General features: G+C 39.8%; 1 protein-coding gene across 1 annotated transcript; it reads right to left on the bottom strand.

Moving 5' to 3' along the window:
- Positions 1–14,475: 14,475 nt before the first annotated feature.
- Positions 14,476–18,252, bottom strand: LOC116405917 (nuclear ribonuclease Z-like). The gene is given in 10 exon segments (XM_031889669.1): positions 14,476–15,099; positions 15,209–15,277; positions 15,753–15,814; positions 15,817–15,865; positions 16,212–16,307; positions 16,513–16,583; positions 16,690–16,852; positions 17,130–17,388; positions 17,772–17,858; positions 17,974–18,252. Coding segments are annotated over 8 exon segments (840 nt in total). The 5' UTR covers positions 17,361–17,388; positions 17,772–17,858; positions 17,974–18,252; the 3' UTR covers positions 14,476–15,000.
- Positions 18,253–20,090: the final 1,838 nt, after the last annotated feature.

Genomic DNA, 20,090 nt, shown 5'->3' with positions numbered 1-20,090 from the left:
CTTTTGGAAAGAAATATTTGCTAGCATGGGAACCCTTCTAAAAAGAAGTACGGCATTCCACCCTCAAACGGACGGACAAACTGAAAGAGTAAACCGTTGTGTAGAAACTTATCTGAGGTGTTTTTGTAATGAGCAGCCGACAAAGTGGAATAAGTTCATTCCCTGGGCAGAACTATGGTATAATACAACTTTCCATGCCTCCTCAAGATCAAATCCCTTCCAGATTGTATATGGACGATTACCTCCTCCGCTGCTATCATACGGCAATCACAAGACTCCTCACAATGAGGTGGAACTAATGCTGAAAGAGAGGGATTTAGCACTGATTGCTCTAAAGGAGAACCTGAACGTGGCGCAGAACCGAATGAAGAAAATGGCAGACTCTAAGAGGAGGGAACTTAAGTTCAAGGTGGGAGATGAGGTATATCTCAAGCTTCGACCCTATAGGCAACATTCTCTAGCACGAAAGAGATCGGAGAAGTTGGCCCCTAAATTCTATGGACCTTACCGCATAATTGAAGAAATTGGAGAAGTGGCGTATAGGCTGCAGTTACCGCCCGAAGCTTCCATTCATGACGTCTTCCATATTTCCCAACTGAAACTGAAATTGGGAAAAACACATGTAGTACAAATCCAACAACCAGTACTAACGGAAGAGTTTGAACTACAGCTACAACCAGAAACCGTACTGGGCATTCGATGGAATAAGGACTTGGGGGCCAACGAGTGGTTGGTGAAATGGAAAGAACTACCGGAGAACGAGGCTACCTGGGAAGCAGTGTACCAAATGAATCAACAGTTTCCCACCTTCCACCTTGAGGACAAGGTGAACTTGGAACCGAGGGGTATTGTAAGACCCCCAATTATCCATACTTATAGGAGGAAGGGTAGAAAAGTAACTGCACAGGGAATTATTATGGAGAAATGATTGGAAGGACGTTCTGAGTGGTAGGGCCCACTGGGCTGAGGAATATGTGAGTCTATAAATAGGATTATTAGGTTGGAGTAGCTAGGGTATTTTTATCTTTTAGGAGGTAGGGCTACAGCAGCCACCAGGGTCTCTTAAAACCAAGAGGCTGGTATGATCTTTTCTGCATTTTTCCTTGTTGTTTCTTGTTATTTCTTTTCATCTTGTGAATCTGGATCATTTGGCTTTATATATAAATAAAGTAAACCAGAGTACTGCCTCTGTTTAAGCCATTTATACAGTCCTTTCGGTCTAAATTATTGTTAGTATCCTAACAGAATCCTTCTTCAGATCATTTATAATCTTCTGAAGTTCTACATCATTTTCAACTTCCTTCTAGATCAAATCCACATCAACAATTCCAGTCATGGTGTTCAATTCCAGCGGCTATTCCATCCTTGAAAGAGCATCTGCAGCCTTATTTTGCAATCTTAGCTGATATAGTATCTCAAAATCATAACCGAGAAGTTTCGTTAACCATTTCTGAAATTGAGGTTTGAACCTCCCTTTGTTCCAATAAGAACTTGAGAGCTTTTTGGTCTGAAATTATGGTGAGTTTCCTCCTAAGAAGGTAGTGTCTCCATTTCTGCACTGAAAGTACCACAACCATCAATTCCCATTCATAAATAGATTTGGATTGGGCTTTTGGAGACAGTTTCTGACTGAAAAAAGTGATAGGATGCCCTTCTTGAGATATCACGGCCCCTAATCCCACACCCGAAGCATGTCTAATAGTAAAAGGTAGGGACCAAATCTGGTAAGGCCAGTACCCGTATTGTCGTCGTTGCTAATTTCAAATTTTCAAAGGCTGTTGTTGCTTCCTCATCCCATTTAAATGCATTCTTCTGTAGTAGCTTAGTTAATGGTGTCGCGATCTCCCCATAGCTTTTAACAAACTGTAAGACCCCCCATCGTGCATACATATAAAAGAAGGGGCAAAATGGTAAAAGCTCAAAAAGGGAATGATCAGGAAATAATAGAAAAAGAAGGTAAGAGTGGGGCCCACGGGAGAGGATTGTGAGGTGAGATATAAATAGACCTCTGTAGGGATGGGATAGCTAGGTTTTATGATGAATATCCTTTGAGGGAGAGGCGGCTGTAAGCCTGGGAAATTACGTAGGCTGCTATAGGAGAGTTGGTAAATTAAGTAGGCTGCTATATTGGAAATTTAAGTAGTGCTATAGTATGCTTTTCATATTGTCGTATTGTTATCTTTTCTTATTACTACTGTGGCTGTAATCTATTTTTGGCATATATAATAAATAAAGACATATCAGAGTGATGCCTCTGTTTCTGCCATTGTTGGGTATTTTTTAGTGTTTTATTTGTAGAATTGCTATATATTGGTATCAGAGCCTCTACACTAGGGGTGGTCACACAATTAACGGCGAAAAGGCAAATGGAAGAAAGATTAGATGGGACCGAAAAGAAGAATACTGGGCTTGAAAGAGATGATGTTGGAAATGAAAAAACCATGGAACGTAAAGCAGATGAAATGAAAGAAACCCATAGCTACAAGAGGAAGGATGAATCCGGGACTTCGGATGGGTCGGTTATGAAGTTAAAAGGAAAATGGAAAGATTAATGACAACTTCGAGGAAGCCATAACAACGTATGTTGACAGAAATAAATACAAAAACTGAAATGTCGATGTTCACTGGAGAGAATCCTGAGTTGTGGGTTTTAGAGCAGAGCCTTTCTTCGACATTAACAATTTGCCAGAGAATGAGAAGGTTAAGGTGGCTGTTGTCAGTTTCAGTCAAGACGAAGTTGATTGGTACCGTTGGAGCAACCACCGGAAAAAGGTCGAATCATGGGAAGATCTAAAGGAGAGAATGATTGAGTTCTTTAGAGACTCCGGACAGAAGAGTCTGAGCGTCAGGTTGATTCGAATAGAACAGGATGAATCGTATAACGACTATGTTAAGAAATTCGTCCAATATTCAGCTCCATTGCCACACATGGCCGAAAGTGTACTCCTAGATGCATTCATGACAGGACTAGAATCGTCCCTTCAAGCCGAAGTCATTAGTAGACACCCTCAATCCTTAGAGGAGTGTATGAAAGAGGCGCAGCTGGTGAATGACAGGAACCTAGCACTGAAATTAGCCAAAGCAGAATGGACAAGTAGTATCACTAAAGGAGGTGACTATTCCAACAAGAATCAAGGCAGTACAGAGAAAAATATGCCCAGAAAGACAGAATTCGCTATGAAACAGATCACCATACCGATCAAGGGAAGCTATCCAAAAAGTGAGCCACTAGTGAGAAGACTCTCAGACACCGAATTCCGAGCAAGGTTGGATAAGGGGTTATGTTTCAGATGTAATGAGAAATATTCCCCTGGACATTGATGTAAAGTGAAGGAAAAAAGGGAACTAATGTTGTTTCATCCTCAACGAGGAAGAGAGTAATGGAGAACTAGCACAACCAGAAGGGAGGAAGAAAGAAGTGATGGAGTTAACTCAAATAAATGTAGAGGAAACGACGGAAGTTGAGTTGAGAAGCATCACGGGGTTCACCTCAAAAGGGACGATGAAGTTGAAGGGAAACATAAAAGGAAAAGAAGTAGTGATCCTCATTGATAGTGGAGCCACAAATAACTTCATACATGAGTCAGTGGTGGAGGAACAAGGGCTAAACATTGAACCGGGGACACAGTTTGGAGTGACCATTGGAGATGGAACTCGTTGTAAAGGCAAGGGAGTCTGTAGAAGAGTGGAACTGAGATTGAAGGAAATAACAATTGTAGCAGACTTCTTAGCTGTGGAATTGGGAAATGTTGATGTAGTATTGGGAATGCAGTGGTTAGATACCACCGGAACAATGAAGGTTCATTGGCCATCCCTAATCATGACTTTCTGGGTTAAAGGCAGACAGATTGTATTGAAAGGAGATCCCTCTCTGATTAAGGCGGTATGTTCCCACAAGAACATTGGAGAAAACGTGGGATGCTGAAGATCATGGGTTCTTGTTGGAATTCCAGAATTATAAGGTGGAAATTGAGAATGAGTATGACACTGAAACATAGGAGAAAGGAGATGAGGAAGAATTGCCTATTATTCAATCCTTGCTCATGTACTATTCTGATATTTTTGAAACCCCAAATAGCTATGAAATTTCATTCTACCCGACCATAGACTGGTCAACGTAAGGCCTTACAAATATGGACATGTGCAGATGGAGGAGATCGAAAAGCTAGTCACTGAAATGCTTCCTGCAGGGGCAATTAGACCGAGCCACAGTCCTTACTCCAGCCCGGTGCTATTAATAAAGAAGAAGGATGGAGGATGGAGGTTATGTGTTGATTACCGCAAACTTAACCAAGTGACAGTGTCCGATAAATTCCCATTTCTAGTAATCGAAGAGCTGTTGGATGAGTTAAATGGGGGCGACGGTTTTTTCCAAAACTGGATCTGAAATCTGGTTATCACCAGATAAGAATGAGAGACGAGGACATAGAAAAAACAGCTTTTCGCACACATGAGGGCCATTATGAGTTCCTTGTTATGCCTGTTGGAATTCTTTCCTTTTTTTATAGGCTTTTTCCTTGTTAGAATCCTAGAATAATTATGGAAAGATTATGGGAATGTATTCCTTATTTTCCTAAATCTTTTCCTTTTTTATTCCATTGTGTACTCTATTTATTCTCCCTTGTACCTATTGCTTTATTCATTAGAAAATAATAACAACAAAACAATCGTGGTTTTTCTCCCGGTACTCGGGTTTCCACGTAAATTGGTGTGAACTCGTTGTCTCTCCTTTCAATATGGTATCAGAGCAGGACAATGAAAACACTCTAGAAACCCAAAAAAACCAAACCACTTATGAAAATCAAACAGAAGGGACAGCCATCAATTTTAGTGCTGCCGTAGCTGCTGCCGTCGATGCTCGGATGAGTGCTGCCATGGACGAATTATTAAGCCGGCTACAGAAAACGTCCGAAAATAATTTTTCGTCATTACCACAGTCGTCCGAGCCGCCCGCCCGACCACCACGCGCCTGGTTTTCTTCCTCAGACGGCGCCGACCATCCCATCTGTCCAACCCTTTTTCTTTCGTCCGCGGCCTATATTGCTCCCCACGCCCCGATTTATGTTCTGCCATCTAATTCCAATCGGCTACCACACCGCTTCTGCCGTCAAATCTGTATGGCCAGCCACCCAATGATCCTAGCTACCATCCCGATGTTAAAAACTCTCAAATTCACTCAACATTTGAGGTTGGTGAATCTTCGGCATATTCCAACCGTAACGTGCAAGCTTCCTCGGGAATAGTTCATCAACAATTGGAAGGGCTTCGACAACAGATAGCAGCACTTGAGGCTACCTTAGGGACGACATCCAATATTTCTCTACCGATGTATTCTGAGAATCCGGTAAACTCGTTCCCTAATGTATCCTCTCCTTATGTGACTAATACGGTGGCTCAGTCTTCCATGTATCATCTTTCAGGAGAAAAGTTGAATGGCAACAACTATTTCTCATGGTCTCAGTCAGTAAAGATGGTCCTCGAAGGACGACAAAAATTTAGCTTTCTGACAGGGGAAATACCTCGCCCCTACCGGGCGACCCACATGAACGATATTGGAAGGCAGAAGACTCTATTCTTCGATCCATATTGATCAATAGTATGGAACCTCAAATTGGCAAGCCGTTATTGTTTGCTGCAACAGCCAAGGATATTTGGGACACAGCCCAGACACTTTACTCAAAACGTCAGAATGCCTCTCGTCTATACACGCTGAGAAAGCAAGTTCATGAATGCAAGCAAGGAACCATGGATGTCACATCCTTTTTCAATAAGCTTTCTCTTATATGGCAAGAAATGGACCTATGCAGAGAACTAGTCTGGCGTGATCCCACTGATGGTGTACAGTACTCGAGAATTGAAGAGAATGACAGGATTTATGACTTTTCTTGCTGGTCTTAATCCTAAGTTTGATGTAGTTCGAGGGCGTATACTAGGTCAAAGACCGATTCCCTCCCTGATGGAAGTTTGCTCTGAAATCCGCCTCGAGGAAGATCGCACAAGTGCTATGAATATTTCCGCAACCCCTACTATTGACTCTGCTGCTTTTAGTGCAAGATCTTCTAACAGTAGCAGTGACAAACATAAGGGAAAACCAAATTCCTGTCTGCGAGCATTGCAAAAAACAATGGCATACCAAAGAACAATGTTGGAAGTTACATGGTCGTCCCCCAGGAAGTAAGAAACGCCCTTCCAACGACAAACAGAACACAGGGCGGGCGTATGTGAGTGAGTCTGCTGAACCTCCTCAACAATCCGATCCACACAAAAACCAAACTGATCTCAGTCTTGCCACTTTAGGTGCCATTGTCCAATCAGGTATACCTCATTCCTTCGGTCTTGTTAGTATTGATGGGAAGAACCCCTGGATTCTGGATTCTGGTGCCACAGATCATTTGACTGGGTCCTCTGAACATTTTGTATCTTACATTCCTTGTGCTGGGAACGAGACAATTAGAATTGCAGATGGCTCCTTGGCCCCCATTGCTGGAAAGGGGAAGATTTCTCCTTGTGCAGGGCTCTCCTTACATAATGTTTTTGCATGTGCCCAAACTATCTTATAATTTGCTTTCGATAAGCAAGATCACTCATGAGTTAAACTGCAAAGCAATATTCTTACCTGATTCTGTCTCTTTTTCAGGACTTGAGCTCGGGGAGGATGATTGGCACTGCCCGGCATAGTAGGGGACTCTACCTCCTTGATGACGATACCTCTTCTAGTAGCATTCCTAGGACTAGTCTCTTATCTTCCTATTTCACTACTTCTGAACAAGATTGTATGTTTGTGGCATTTTCGTTTAGGCCACCCTAATTTTCAATATATGAAACATTTATTTCACATCTCTTCTCTAAAAGTTGAGATGACTACCTTATCTTGTGATGTGTGTATTCAGGCCAAACAACATCGAGTCTCTTTTCCCTCACAACCATACAAACCAACCCAACCCTTCACTCTTGTTCATAGTGATGTCTGGGGACCATCCAAGATAACAACCTCATCTGGAAAACGGTTGGTTCGTAACCTTCATTGATGATCATACCCGTCTTACCTGGGTCTACCTTAATCACTGATAAATCTGAGGTTTCCTCTATGTTTCAAAATTTTCTATCACACCATTGAAACACAATTCCATCAAAAAATTGCTATTCTTCGGAGTGATAATGGTCGGGAATTCCAAAACCATAACCTTAGTGAATTTCTTGCTTCCAAGGGGATTGTTCATCAAAACTCGTGCGCCTACACTCCTCAACAAAATGGAGTGGCCGAGCGAAAAAACCGTCACCTTCTGGAAGTAGCCCGTTCCCTTATGCTTTCTACTTCCCTTCCTTCATACTTGTGGGGAGATGCTATTCTTACAGCAGCTCATTTAATCAATAGAATGCCTTCTCGTATTCTTCATCTTCAAACTCCCTTAGATTGTCTTAAGGAGTCCTACCCATCGACTCGTCATGTTTCTGAGGTTCCTCTTCGTGTGTTTGGGTGTACCGCTTATGTCCATAATTTTGGCCCTAATCAAACCAAATTTACCCCTCGGGCTCAGGCATGTGTGTTTGTTGGGTATCCCCCTCACCAGCGTGGTTATAAATGTTTTCACCCACCATCCAGAAAATACTTTGTCACTATGGATGTTACTTTCTGTGAGGATCGACCCTACTTTCCCGTTAGCCATCTTCAGGGGGAGAGTGTGAGTGAAGAGTCTAACAACACCTTTGAATTCATCGAACCCACTCCTAGTGTTGTGTCTAACATCATTCCTCATTCCATAGTCCTACCCACAAACCAAGTCCCCTGGAAAACGTACTACAGGAGGAATCACAAAAAGGAAGTCGGTTCCCCTACTAGTCAGCCGCCGGCTCCAGTCCAAGACTCTGAACCTCCTCGAGATCAAGGTATGGAAAACCCTACTGAACCCTGTACTAAGAATATGATAAGTGAGAATGACAGGTCTAATGTTGCTGTTCTTGAAAACGTGGAAGAAAAGGACAGTGGTGATGAGATTGAGGTCAGAATAGAAACCCGTAATAATGAAGCGGAACAGGGTCATACAGGAAAATCAGATGAGTATGATTCCTCTCTTGACATTCCCATTGCTCTGAGAAAAGGCACCAGGTCTTGTACTAAACACCCCATTTGCAATTATGTTTCCTACGATAATCTCTCTCCTCAGTTCAGAGCTTTTACAGCAAGCCTTGACTCTACCATAATACCAAAAGATATCTACACTGCTTTAAAGTATCCTGAATGGAAGAATGCTGTCATGGAAGAGATGAAAGCTCTTGAAAAGAATAGTACTTGGGACATTTGTACTCTACCTAAGGGACACAAAACTGTGGGATGCAAATGGGTGTTCTCTCTCAAATACAAAGCTGATGGTACTCTTGACAGACACAAGGCAAGGTTAGTTGCGAAGGGATTTACTCAAACCTATGGTATTGACTATTCAGAAACTTTTTCTCCAGTTGCTAAGTTGAATACTATTAGAGTTCTGTATCTGTTGCTGTGAACAAAGATTGGCCTTTATATCAGCTGGATGTTAAGAATGCCTTTTTGAATGGAGACCTCGTAGAGGAAGTCTACATGAGCCCTCCGCCTGGATTTGAAGCCCAGTTTGGTCAGCATGTGTGTAAACTCCAGAAATCTATATATGGTCTGAAACAGTCTCCCAGAGCATGGTTTGACAGATTCACTACCTTTGTCAAGTCCCAAGGGTACAGGCAGGGACACTCTGATCATACTTTATTTACAAAGGTTTCCAAAACAGGAAAGATTGTTGTTCTAATAGTTTATGTGGATGACATTGTTTTGACTGGAGATGATCAGGCAGAAATCAGTCAACTAAAGCAGAGAATGGGCGATGAGTTTGAAATCAAGGATTTGGGAAATTTGAAATATTTCCTTGGAATGGAGGTGGCCAGATCTAAAGAAGGTATCTCCGTATCTCAAAGAAAATACATCCTTGATTTGTTAACCGAGACAGGTATGTTAGGATGTCGTCCCACTGACACTCCTATTGAATTCAACTGTAAATTAGGAAACTCTGATGATCATGTTAGAATCCTAGAATAATTATGGAAAGATTATGGGAATGTTTTCCTTATTTTCCTAAATCTTTTCCTTTTTTATTCCATTGTATACTCTATTTATTCTCCCTTGTACCTATTGTTTTATTCATTAGAAAATAATAACAACAAACAATCGTGGTTTTTCTCCCGGTACTCGGGTTTCCACGTAAATTGGTGTGAACTCGTCTCTCCTTTCAATAATGCCTTTTGGCCTCACAAACGCCCCACAGCTACCTTTTCAATCACTGATGAACGAGGTATTTAAACCTTTCCTTAGACATTGTGTCTTAGTATTTTTTGACGATATACTAGTCTACAGTGCTGATATTGATGAGCATGCTAAGCATTTGGGAATGGTATTTGACGTACTAAAGGATAATCAACTCTTTGCTAATAAGAAGAAATGTGTTATAGCCCATTCGCAGATACAATACATGGGACATTTGATATCAAAAAAAGGGGTAGAGGCAGACGAAGAGAAGATCAAGAATATGATAAACTGGCCAATTCCGAAGGACGTTTCTAGCTTGAGGAGATTTTTAGGTCTCACGAGATACTATAGACGATTTGTAAAGAGTTATGGAGAGATATGTGCCCTGCTAACTAAGTTATTACAAAAAAATGGCTTCAATTGGAATGTGGAAGCAACTGTGGCCTTCGAAAGTTTAAAGTTAGCGATGACAACTCTTTCAGTATTAGCTTTACCCGATTGGAATTTACCCTTCACCATTGAAACGAATGCATCTGGAATAAGGCTAGGAGTTGTGACCTCTCAGAAGGGCCACCATATTGTTTTCTTTAGCCAAAAACTATCCCAAGAGCTCAAACCAAATCTATTTATGAAAGGGAATTGATGGCGGTAGTTCTTTCAGTCCAAAAATGGAGACACTATTTATTGGGGAAAAAGTTTACCATTATTTCTGACCAAAAGGCTCTTAAATTCTTATTAGAGCAAAGGAAAGTACAACCCCAATTTCAGAAGTGGTTAACGAAACTTCTTGGATATGATTTTGAGATATTATATCAGCCTGGACTTCAAAACAAAGCTGCAGATGCCCTTTCAAGAATGGAGCAGCCTGTGGAACTGAACAGCATGACAACCACTGAAATTGTAGATGTGGAACTCATTTGTGAGGAGGCTAAAAGTGATGAGGAACTTCAAAAGATTACAAGAAGACTGGAAAGAAACACGAATGAGGAACAGAAATACCAATGGGTGAACGGGAGGCTATTGTATAAAGGAAGGATGATACTCCCTAAAGTTTCTTCTCTCGTAACAAAGATATTACACTTTCCACGATTCTATTCTGGGAGGTCACTCCGGATTTCTACAAACTTATAAGAGAATCAGTGGCGACTTATACTGGAAGGGTATGAAAGCGGATGTTAAAAACTATGTGGAGCAATGTGATGTGTGCCAGTGAAACAAATATGAAGCAACTAAACCTGCTGGAGTCCTTCAGCCAATTCCTGTTCCGGATCGAATACTATGGATTTCATTGAGGGGTTACCCCTAGCCGGTGGAATGAATGTTATTATGGTGGTAGTGGATCGATTGAGTAAATACTCCTATTTTATATCGATGAGACATCCGTTTTCGGCTAAGCATGCTGTCATATTCATTGATGGAGACGTAAGGAAGCATGGCATTCCTAAATCCATTATCACGGATGGGGATAAAATTTTCCTTAGTAACTTCTGGAAAGAATTATTTGCAACAATGGGGACTATTTGTGAAAAGGAGTATAGCATTCCATCCACAAACTGATGGGCAGACAGAGAGGGTGAACAGATGCCTTGAAACATACTTGAGGCGTTTCTACAACAAACCTAAGAAATGGGATAAACGGATCCCTTGGGCAAAATTGTGGTATAACACCACGTTCCACGCATCCACCAAGACTACACCTTTCCAGGCTGTTTATGGCAGACCTTCTCCCCCCCTGCTGTCTTATGGTCACAAACAAACTCCTAACAACGAGGTCGAAATCATGTTAAAGGAAAGGGATCTAGCTTTGAATGCATTGAAGGAAAATCTCTGTTTGGCACATAATAGAATGAAGAAATTAGCTGACACGAAACAAAAGGGAACTAAAGTTTAAAGTAGGAGATGAAGTCTATTTAAAACTAAGACCCTATCAGTAACAATCATTAGCTAGGAAACAGTGTGAAAAACTAGCTCCTAAGTACTACGGACCATACAAGATTATAGAAGAGAATGGCAAAGTTGCTTATAGATTGCTGCTCCACCTGAAGCAATCATCCATAATGTCTTTCATATATTGCAATTGAAGTTGAAACTCGGACAGAAACAAGTCATCCAACAACAACAACCTGTCCTCACTGAAGAGTTTGAGCTGCAGTTATAGCCTGACACTGTGCTAGGAATCCACTGGAATCAAGAGCTGGAAGGTAATGAATGGTTAGTTAAATGGAAGGGGCTGCTAGACAATGAAGCGACATGGGAATCAATCTTTCAGATGAGCCAGCAGTTTCCTAACTTTCACCTTGAGGACAAGGTGAACTTGGAACGAGGGGTCGTACGTATAAAAGAAGGGGCAAAATGGTAAAAGTTCAAAAGGGAATGATCAGGGAATAATAGAAAAAGAAGGTAAGAGTGGGGATGGGATAGCTAGGTTTTATGATGAATATCCTTTGAGGGAGAAGCGGTTGTAAGCCTGGGAAATTACGTAGGCTGCTATAGGAGAGTTGGTATGCTTTTCATATTGTCGTGTTATCTTTCTTGTTACTACTGTGGCTGTAATCTTTGTTTGGCATATATATAAATAAAGACATATCAGAGTGTTGCCTCTGTTTCTGCCATTGTTGGGTATTTTTTAGTGTTTTATTTGTAGAGTCGCTACACAAACCTTCTATAATAGCCGGTTAAACCTAAAAATCCCTCTCAATCCAGTGATGTCTTTTGGTCGTGGCCAATTGATCATACTTCTGAACTTTTCCACATCGGCCGCTCTACTCCTCTCTTGAATATTAGGTGCCCCAAATATTGGACTTGAGTGTGGCTATTACACACTTTTCCTTGTTGACAAACAATTGATTATCCCTCAAAACCGCAAAACCATTCCCAAATGTTTCATATGCTCATCTATATCAGCACTATAGACTAGAATATCATAAAAAAGAATACAAGAACACATCGTCTAAGGAAAGGTTTGAATACCTGATTCATTAAAGATAGAAAGGTAGTCGGGGCATTGGTGAGACCGAACGACATGACTAAGAACTCATAGTGGCCTTCGTGTGTGCGAAACACTGTCTTCTCCACATCATCCTCCTTCATCCTTATTTGTGGTACCCTCCCGATTTCAAGTCTAATTTGGAGAACACTGTTGCCCAATGTAATTCATCTAGTAATTCTTCGATAACTGGGATAGGGAACTTGTCAGATATGGTCACTTAGTCTTTCGATAATCAACACAGAATCTCCATCCTCCATCCTTCTTTCTCCACCAACAACACCGGGTTGGAGTAAGGGTCATGGCTCGGTCTAATCACCCCCAAGTGTAGCATTTCCACCACCAACTTTTCAATTTCTTCTTTTTGCACATGGTCATATTTATAAGGTATAACATTGATTGGTTTTTGATCCGACATGGTTATTATGCGATGGTCAATAGCTCTCTTTGGAGGTAATCCCTTTGGTGTTTCGAATAAATCAACATATTGTTTGAGTAAGTTTTGAACCATAGGAAATTCTTCTTCATCTCCTTTTTTTCTCTGTTTCATCCCCATAATCATCCTCCCATTCGATCTCATAATTTTGTAGTTCCAAGAGGAATCCTTGGTCTTTGGGTTCCCATGTTTTTTCTAGGGTCTTCAATGAACATTCGACTTTAATAACAATGGGTCTCCCTTAAGAAACTATTTTTTTATCCTTTGCCAAAAATGTCATAGTCAGTGAGGGCCAGTGCACCTTCATTGTTCCAATGGTATCCAGCCATTGCATTCCCAACACAAGGTCAACATTTCCCAACTCTACAGCTAGAAAGTCAGGCGATAATAGTCAACTCTTGCAGCCTCAATTCTACTCTCTTACATACTCCTCTTCCCTTGCAACGCGTGTCATCCCCAATAGTCACTACAAATTGGGTTCCTAAATTCAATGTCTAACCATTGCTCTAAAACTAGCACCACATTTATGAAGTTATTAGTCGCCCACTATCAATTAGGACCACTACCTCTTTTCCCTTTCACCTTGCCTTTCAATTTCATTGTTCCCTTGGATGTGAAATTCGTGAATGGTTCTTAGCTCAATCTCCGTCGTTTCAGCTAAATCTAAATTGATTTAGTTCTATTACTTCCTCTGCCCCCACTTCTGAAAAGAATCATCTCCATTACTCTCTTCCTCGTTAAGTATAAAAAGCATCGGCTCCCTTTTCTCCCTCACTTTACATCTATGGCCGGTGAGTATTTCTCATTACACTTAAAGCACAGCCCATTGTCTAACCTTGCCCTAAATTTTGTATCTGACAACCTCTTAACTGGGGGTTCATTTTTCTGATAACTTTCCTTAATAGAGATGGTTATCTGTTTCATAGCAAATTCAATCTTCCTTGGTGCATTTTTCTCCTTACTGCCTTGATTCTTGCCTGCGCTCTCTCCTCCTTTATGCTCCACTCTTCCCACTCTGCCGTTGGCTAGTTTCAATGTCAAGTTCCTGTTTCACAAGTTGTGCCTCCTTCATCACTCCTCTAAGGTTTGAGGGTGTCTACTGATCACTTCAGCTTGGAGTGTAGGTTCAAGACCTGTCAAAAATGTGTCCTTAAGCATGCTTTCAACCATATTAGGCAATGGCGTTGAGTAAGTGACGAATTTCTTAACATAGTTTGCTATAGGACCCATCTTGCGTTATGCGAATAAGCCGTGCGCCTAAACTTTGATGTCCAGTGTCATTGAAGAATTCGAACATTCTTCCTTTTAGGTTCTCCCAGGACTCAACCTTCTTTCGGTAGTGGCTCCACTGGTACCAATCTACCTCCTTCTGCCCAAAGCTAACCACGGCCACTTTTACCTTCTCTGCTTCCAGTAAGTTATTAGTTTCAAAAAGATGTTCTACCCAGAATGCCCAGGATTCGGGATTCACCCCGGTAAATATTGGCATCTCAAGTATTTTGAACTTCGGTCTACGTTACTCATATTAGGTTCCATTATCATCTCCGTGTCCTCTAATTCCCTTTGAGTTTCAAAATCGATCCATCTGACGTTTCAACTCTCTCTTCTTTTGTAACTGTGATTTTCTCGCATTTCGTCAGCCATCCTGTCCATGGACTTCTTCATCTCCAGGATCATTTCCTTCAAGCTCATGATTTCTTTTTCGGTTCCATCCACTCTTTTTCTATTTGTCCTTGAGCCATTAGACGCATTACCACCCCAGTGTTAAGGCTCTAATACCAGTTGTAGAGAATCTACCGATAAAACACTAAAATACCCACACAATGGCAAAACAGAGACAGTACTTTGATACACTTTATTTATATATAAGCCAAAAGAGTGATTAAAGTTGTCACAATATGCAACATAACAAAGAAAAGACACAAGAGAACCCAGCCTCTTTTAAGCTAGTTGAATAATTCCTCAAGCCACAGCAGCCATACCTATCAAAAAGATAATAAAAAACCTAGCTACCCAATCCCAAAAAGACCTATTTATTACCACTTTCTCTCATTCCTGCCTATGGGTCCCACTTGCACGATCTTCTTCCATCATTCCCTCATCCTTAGATGCTTGTAAATTTACCATTTTGCCCCTTCTTCTATATGTATGGACAATTGGGAGCCTTACACTTACCAGTACATACTGGAAAATAAAATGTCAGTCTTATAAATCCTCTTTATAAAGGAGATGGAAGTGGGAAGAAGAGGATGTCACCTAATAGAAGCATTGCACAATAAAACTCAATAAAAACATGAACTTGAGAGATCAATATACTGGCATTAGACGTACCTCTGTAGTGTAGCGTGCTGAAAAGTGAATCAGAAGAATCGCTTTGTTCTTAAACTTTTTCGCATGATTTATTATCTGGGTCGGATCATCAACATACAAAGCACACAAGGATGTAAAATTGTAAGATATAAGTTGCTGAATGAAATAAAGGAACAACAGGTATTACAATGTTGAGTAAATGAACCTCAAATAAGTGAGTGTGTCCATATTCTCTAGCATGCTCCACTTTAACTCTATTTTCAAGAAATGTGCTCTGCAAAAAATGGTTGTGCACCATAAAAGATTAAACCTTCATAGAAGTAGAACCCACCCTACCAAAGAGATAACCAACACCATTTTCTCTTTCCAATCTAAACCTATGGGCATGTTCAAAAGTGTAAAATCAAACATCAAATTATTTTTTATTGATTAGATGTATGTTTCTAAGTGATTTTTAACATAAGTTTAATCATGTCAAACTTACTTGCAAACATTATACCAATCCGTAAACATGTAGAGCCCCATATGCAGGAAAAAAATCTGCATTCTAACGCTAACTTTCATTTTATTAAGCTACAATGCATTCATAAGTATACCTACTGCTGTCTTAAAATAGGGTATTTATCATTCAAACTCACTCTGCAAAACTCTACTTCTATTCAAAAAGTTAACCAAAAGTAACAATAATCAAACAAACGTTTGAGGAAAAACAAGATTGAGACATAGTGTCTAGTCTTCTAGTATCGGACCTCCATAACTAGGATCTTTGCCCTCAATACGTCAATATTATTTTCATCAACTATAAAGTCGACGTGGTATCTCCTGTAAAAGCCACTTCAGGCTCGGTAATTGTGTAAGTAATCTGGCACAAAGCAAAATAACCAAAGATGGTTTATGAACTTGAGGACTTTAAAGAATGGGGAAATGTAAAAGAAAAAGTATAATTAGAGAGGCATTAAGCTTTGTTTACTTTAACTAAGAAAAAATAAGGAAATATAGTGAAAAAGATCCTGATTTCAACCAAATGACTGTTGTTTCAAACACTTCAGGTCACCTACCTGCCATAATTCTCACAAATTCCTAATCGAATTGTTCGCCAGGGTAGCCACCAAACCCTTTTTCAATGATGGAATGTATAAAAAAGAAGTTTTTCAAAGTCCACGTGTTCCATTACCAAGAAATCTATGAATCTAACAGTTAAGACAAACCTCTACACCAGATAAGCGGAGTTTCTTGATCTCATTGCCAGATAGTCCCAGGTAATCTTTCTTAAGCTTTTGCTTTACAGAGTAAAGCAGATAACCCTGCCACAGTTATAGATAAATTTTGGACTTAGAACAGAATCATCAAATATGCCAACATAAAAATAGCAACCTGCAAAAAGTATATACTTTAGACCAAGAGCTGAGATGTTCAAATCTCCTACCAACATACTGTAGAACTTAAAAAAGATAATAATAAACCAAGAATAATCACAAAATCAAAGTTTATGTGCAAGAAGTAGGCTACCTGGCTGTCAATGACATGGTATGTCCTAAACACCCTCACTTTGAGGTCCCTTCTCAATGACAACTCTTCCCCTGCAAACAAAATATATGAATGGAAGAATGTATTAAACCAAAGCACGAAAATTGGGAACCAAACTATTCATTGGACAAAATAAGATGATTCAATAAGAGACGGTACCCACTTCCAAGCCAATCAAATTACATCTCAGCTCAGATTGATCCAATCTTCTGTGCACCTCTAAAAGGTTTTCTACATCATTCTTTATAGATTTTGGTACAATAATTGTTGGTGGTCCCATTTTGTATAATCCACGGGTAGCAACGTACAAGGGAAGTCCCCCCTATCAAGCACAAAAGCTACTGATGAGCTACAGATGAACAAATGGCGAAAAGGCTTACATCCAAATAGCTGTTTGAATTGGAAAGGTAAAACTAAATTCAAAACATTAAATAGATACTTGAATTGATTGAAGATAGCTGCAAAAAAAACCTCAATCAATGAAATTCCACTTTAGCATCAACTAAACATATCAGCCGTGAGGTCTCCCACCATGGGAACAAGCTGAGACAATAATAAAATGGTTGAAAAATGAAGCAGATTGAGGGGCCTGGACTTACAATGTGATCCATGTGACCATGGGAGATGAAGAGGAAGTCCTGACTTATGGCCTTTTGAGGGCAGCGACCAATATCAAAGGCCAAATTGAGTGTTGGGAAAATGATGCAAGTTTCATGGCCTCCAATGGACAAGCCCTTAATCGGGTATCCTTCAATTTGTATTCCCTTACTCATTTCCATCGGGTTCGAGTCCAAGTTTTTGCTGCTAAAGCTGGCAGTTCCGGCTGCCATGGTTGAAATTTACTAATGGCGAATAGACCTTGTAGGAGGGCAATTGTCACCAAACTAGTCTACATGAAACATGCAATAAAAAGTTCCATAATATGAAATCGTAACATGGCATCTCAAAAATTCATGAATTCATAACATAACATCTCATACACTCACACATAAACTAACATTCAACAATAAAAACATATCATGTAAGCTTTTCTCAAAATCGTTTGCGTTCATCGTTGATTGATTAAAAAATCTCAAAAAGAAAAAGTTTGGCAAAAAAAAAGTAGTATTTAGATCTATTTTGTTTGACATTTTTAGCTGTCAATTAAGCCCTAATTTAAACCAAAACAATATGAGTTTCAAAAAATTTATGCCAACCATCAATGTGTATTCGAGACTTTCAGATAAACCCTCAAAACTTACAAAAGAATATCAAAATCCTTCAATTACTTCTGGTCGTTGGCTCCTCAAAATTCACCCAGATGTGCCACTGGACAGCATTTTCAAATCCTTTAAATATCCAATATAGCATCGAAGTATTATGGATAATTTTAATTCAATGCCAAAACTCTCTATGAACATTCAAGATCACTCAAGGAAAACTTACGAAACGCAGAAAACTCACTAAAAATCAAGAATACAAATTGGCACAGCAAACATCCAGTGGCGGAAACGGTGTACGGCACAACCAGAGACGCCGGCGTGGTACCGTACAGGGGGGTCAATTTAGAGAGAGAGCAACGATGGAGAAAGGAGAGAGGGAGAGAGAGAAAGGGAGGAAGTCGCTACCAGCTTTGGGGCGGTGAACGACGCAAGAGAAACTGAGAGCGAAGGAGAGAGAGGTGGGGTTCTTAGGGGGAAATTTTGAGAAGTAGCATTTTGGTTTTGCATAAATATGAATTTTGTTTTTTCTTCGCCCATCTAGACATTCAGATTCTACCCAACTTTTTTAAAAACTATTTTCAATCTAATTTTTGGTCTATCAGGATTGAAGTCGGCACCGCGATCCTGTGTTATACCTTTTAAAATTTGAAAATAATAAAGAGTTTCATCCAATGACAAAAAATAACTATCGAAACTCAAACTTTACATATTCTCACAAAACCCTAAACCCTAAACATTGTGCCCATTTCGGTTAAGAATTAAATAAATTTTCTCCCAAAATCAAAATAATTTCTCACATTTTTTTTCGCAAAATTTCAAGAAGTCGTTCTCGAACTTAAATCTCCGAAGGTGAATTACTTGAAGGATTTCGTAGTTTAGGGTTTAGTTTTTAGTTTATGTTAGATTGTTTTCTATGAAATTTGAGGTGAAAGGGAAATTTGGTAGTTGGTGTTCTAATGTAGTTGGATGTAGAACATTATTTTAAGTTAATGCATGTAATTTCCTTCGATGAATCTCAACAATTTCATCAATTTGGGTTCGTTATTGATGAGGAATCTCGGTCGAGAACTATACAATTGTTCTAGGATTCGTTGAAGGAGTTCAAAAATTGTTGCATTTCACATGCATTTTGGGTTAATCCCAAGGATGATTTCACCAAGATCGGATCGAGATACATCAAAGAATGCATGTAAGACCCTTATCTCGTGGCATCCCGTGTAATGTTGTCCGAGTTTAATTGGCAATTCATGTTGTTCTCGGTTGAGATTGCTCTGATAGTGCCTTGAGTTTTAGGACATAAGACTTATTATTTTTCTGTTATGTGTTTTAAAATGTTTTCTAGATCCCTCTTGTCACCAAAACCTACAATTCTGACTTCTTCCTTGCAAACTTGACGTGTTATTCGCATCTGTTGAAGACTGTGTCAAGTATAAAAAGTAAGTTAAACATTCAGACAGCTTTATATGTTTAGGAAAGCCGTCTTTGGACACTTTTTGGATGTAGAGTTGGTGTTCAATGGACTTATGAGCCACTACATTTTGTTAAAAGAGGTCGAGGAGAGACGGGATAACATAATTAGATTTAAATTAATGGGTGATAATGTCTCCTTCGGGCAAAAGGATTTTGACATAATAACAAGGTGAGGTATAAGCCCAGACGTGAGGTTTAGTTAGAATAGGAAAAGGTCTTTCAATTAAAAAGATTATATTTGAGAGATAAGACAATTGGGTTTGAGTTGGACAAGGATTACCCAACTCTTCAGTTTGAGAGTGACAAGGATACAATGAAGTTGTTTGTATTATACTTCATCAAGCTTGCGATGATGGGCAGAGAGAGGAGACAACATATGGATTGGACGAAGTTGGGCCTGATTGATGATTAGGAGTACTTCATTAACTACGACTGGGTGAGTTGACATGGTCCAAGACCTTTGCTAGTTTGAAAGGGCATTTAATGAAAAAATGTCGTCTTGAACAAGAAGGAAATCTGCGAATAACAAGTCTTAAAGTCGTATAGTCTCTACGACTTTCCCCTTTGCCTTTTAGGTTCGTAATTCTATGATCATTATGTTTATTTTTCCAGTAGTTATATGCTTATGTTAATGATATCATTGTATTTGTAGGTTTGAGCCTACAAGATACTGTTGTCCATAAGTGGACAGGTTGCCAATAGGGATTCATCATCTGCGATACCACACATTATATAAGGTCCAAGGTCTTCAGATTGCAAATGGTATGCTACACTTCATTTTCTTCCTCCACATTCACTATAGTATTTTAGGGTTTTTGGTCTTAATTAGCACATGTTGATGTTCCAATTTTAGGCCCTCATATATGTTTGCGTAAGTCAATAACAAGA

Source organism: Cucumis sativus, unplaced genomic scaffold, assembly GCF_000004075.3.
Source record: "Cucumis sativus cultivar 9930 unplaced genomic scaffold, Cucumber_9930_V3 scaffold46, whole genome shotgun sequence".
Taxonomy (NCBI): Eukaryota; Viridiplantae; Streptophyta; class Magnoliopsida; order Cucurbitales; family Cucurbitaceae; genus Cucumis; species Cucumis sativus.
This window is presented reverse-complemented; position numbering and strand designations above follow the sequence as displayed.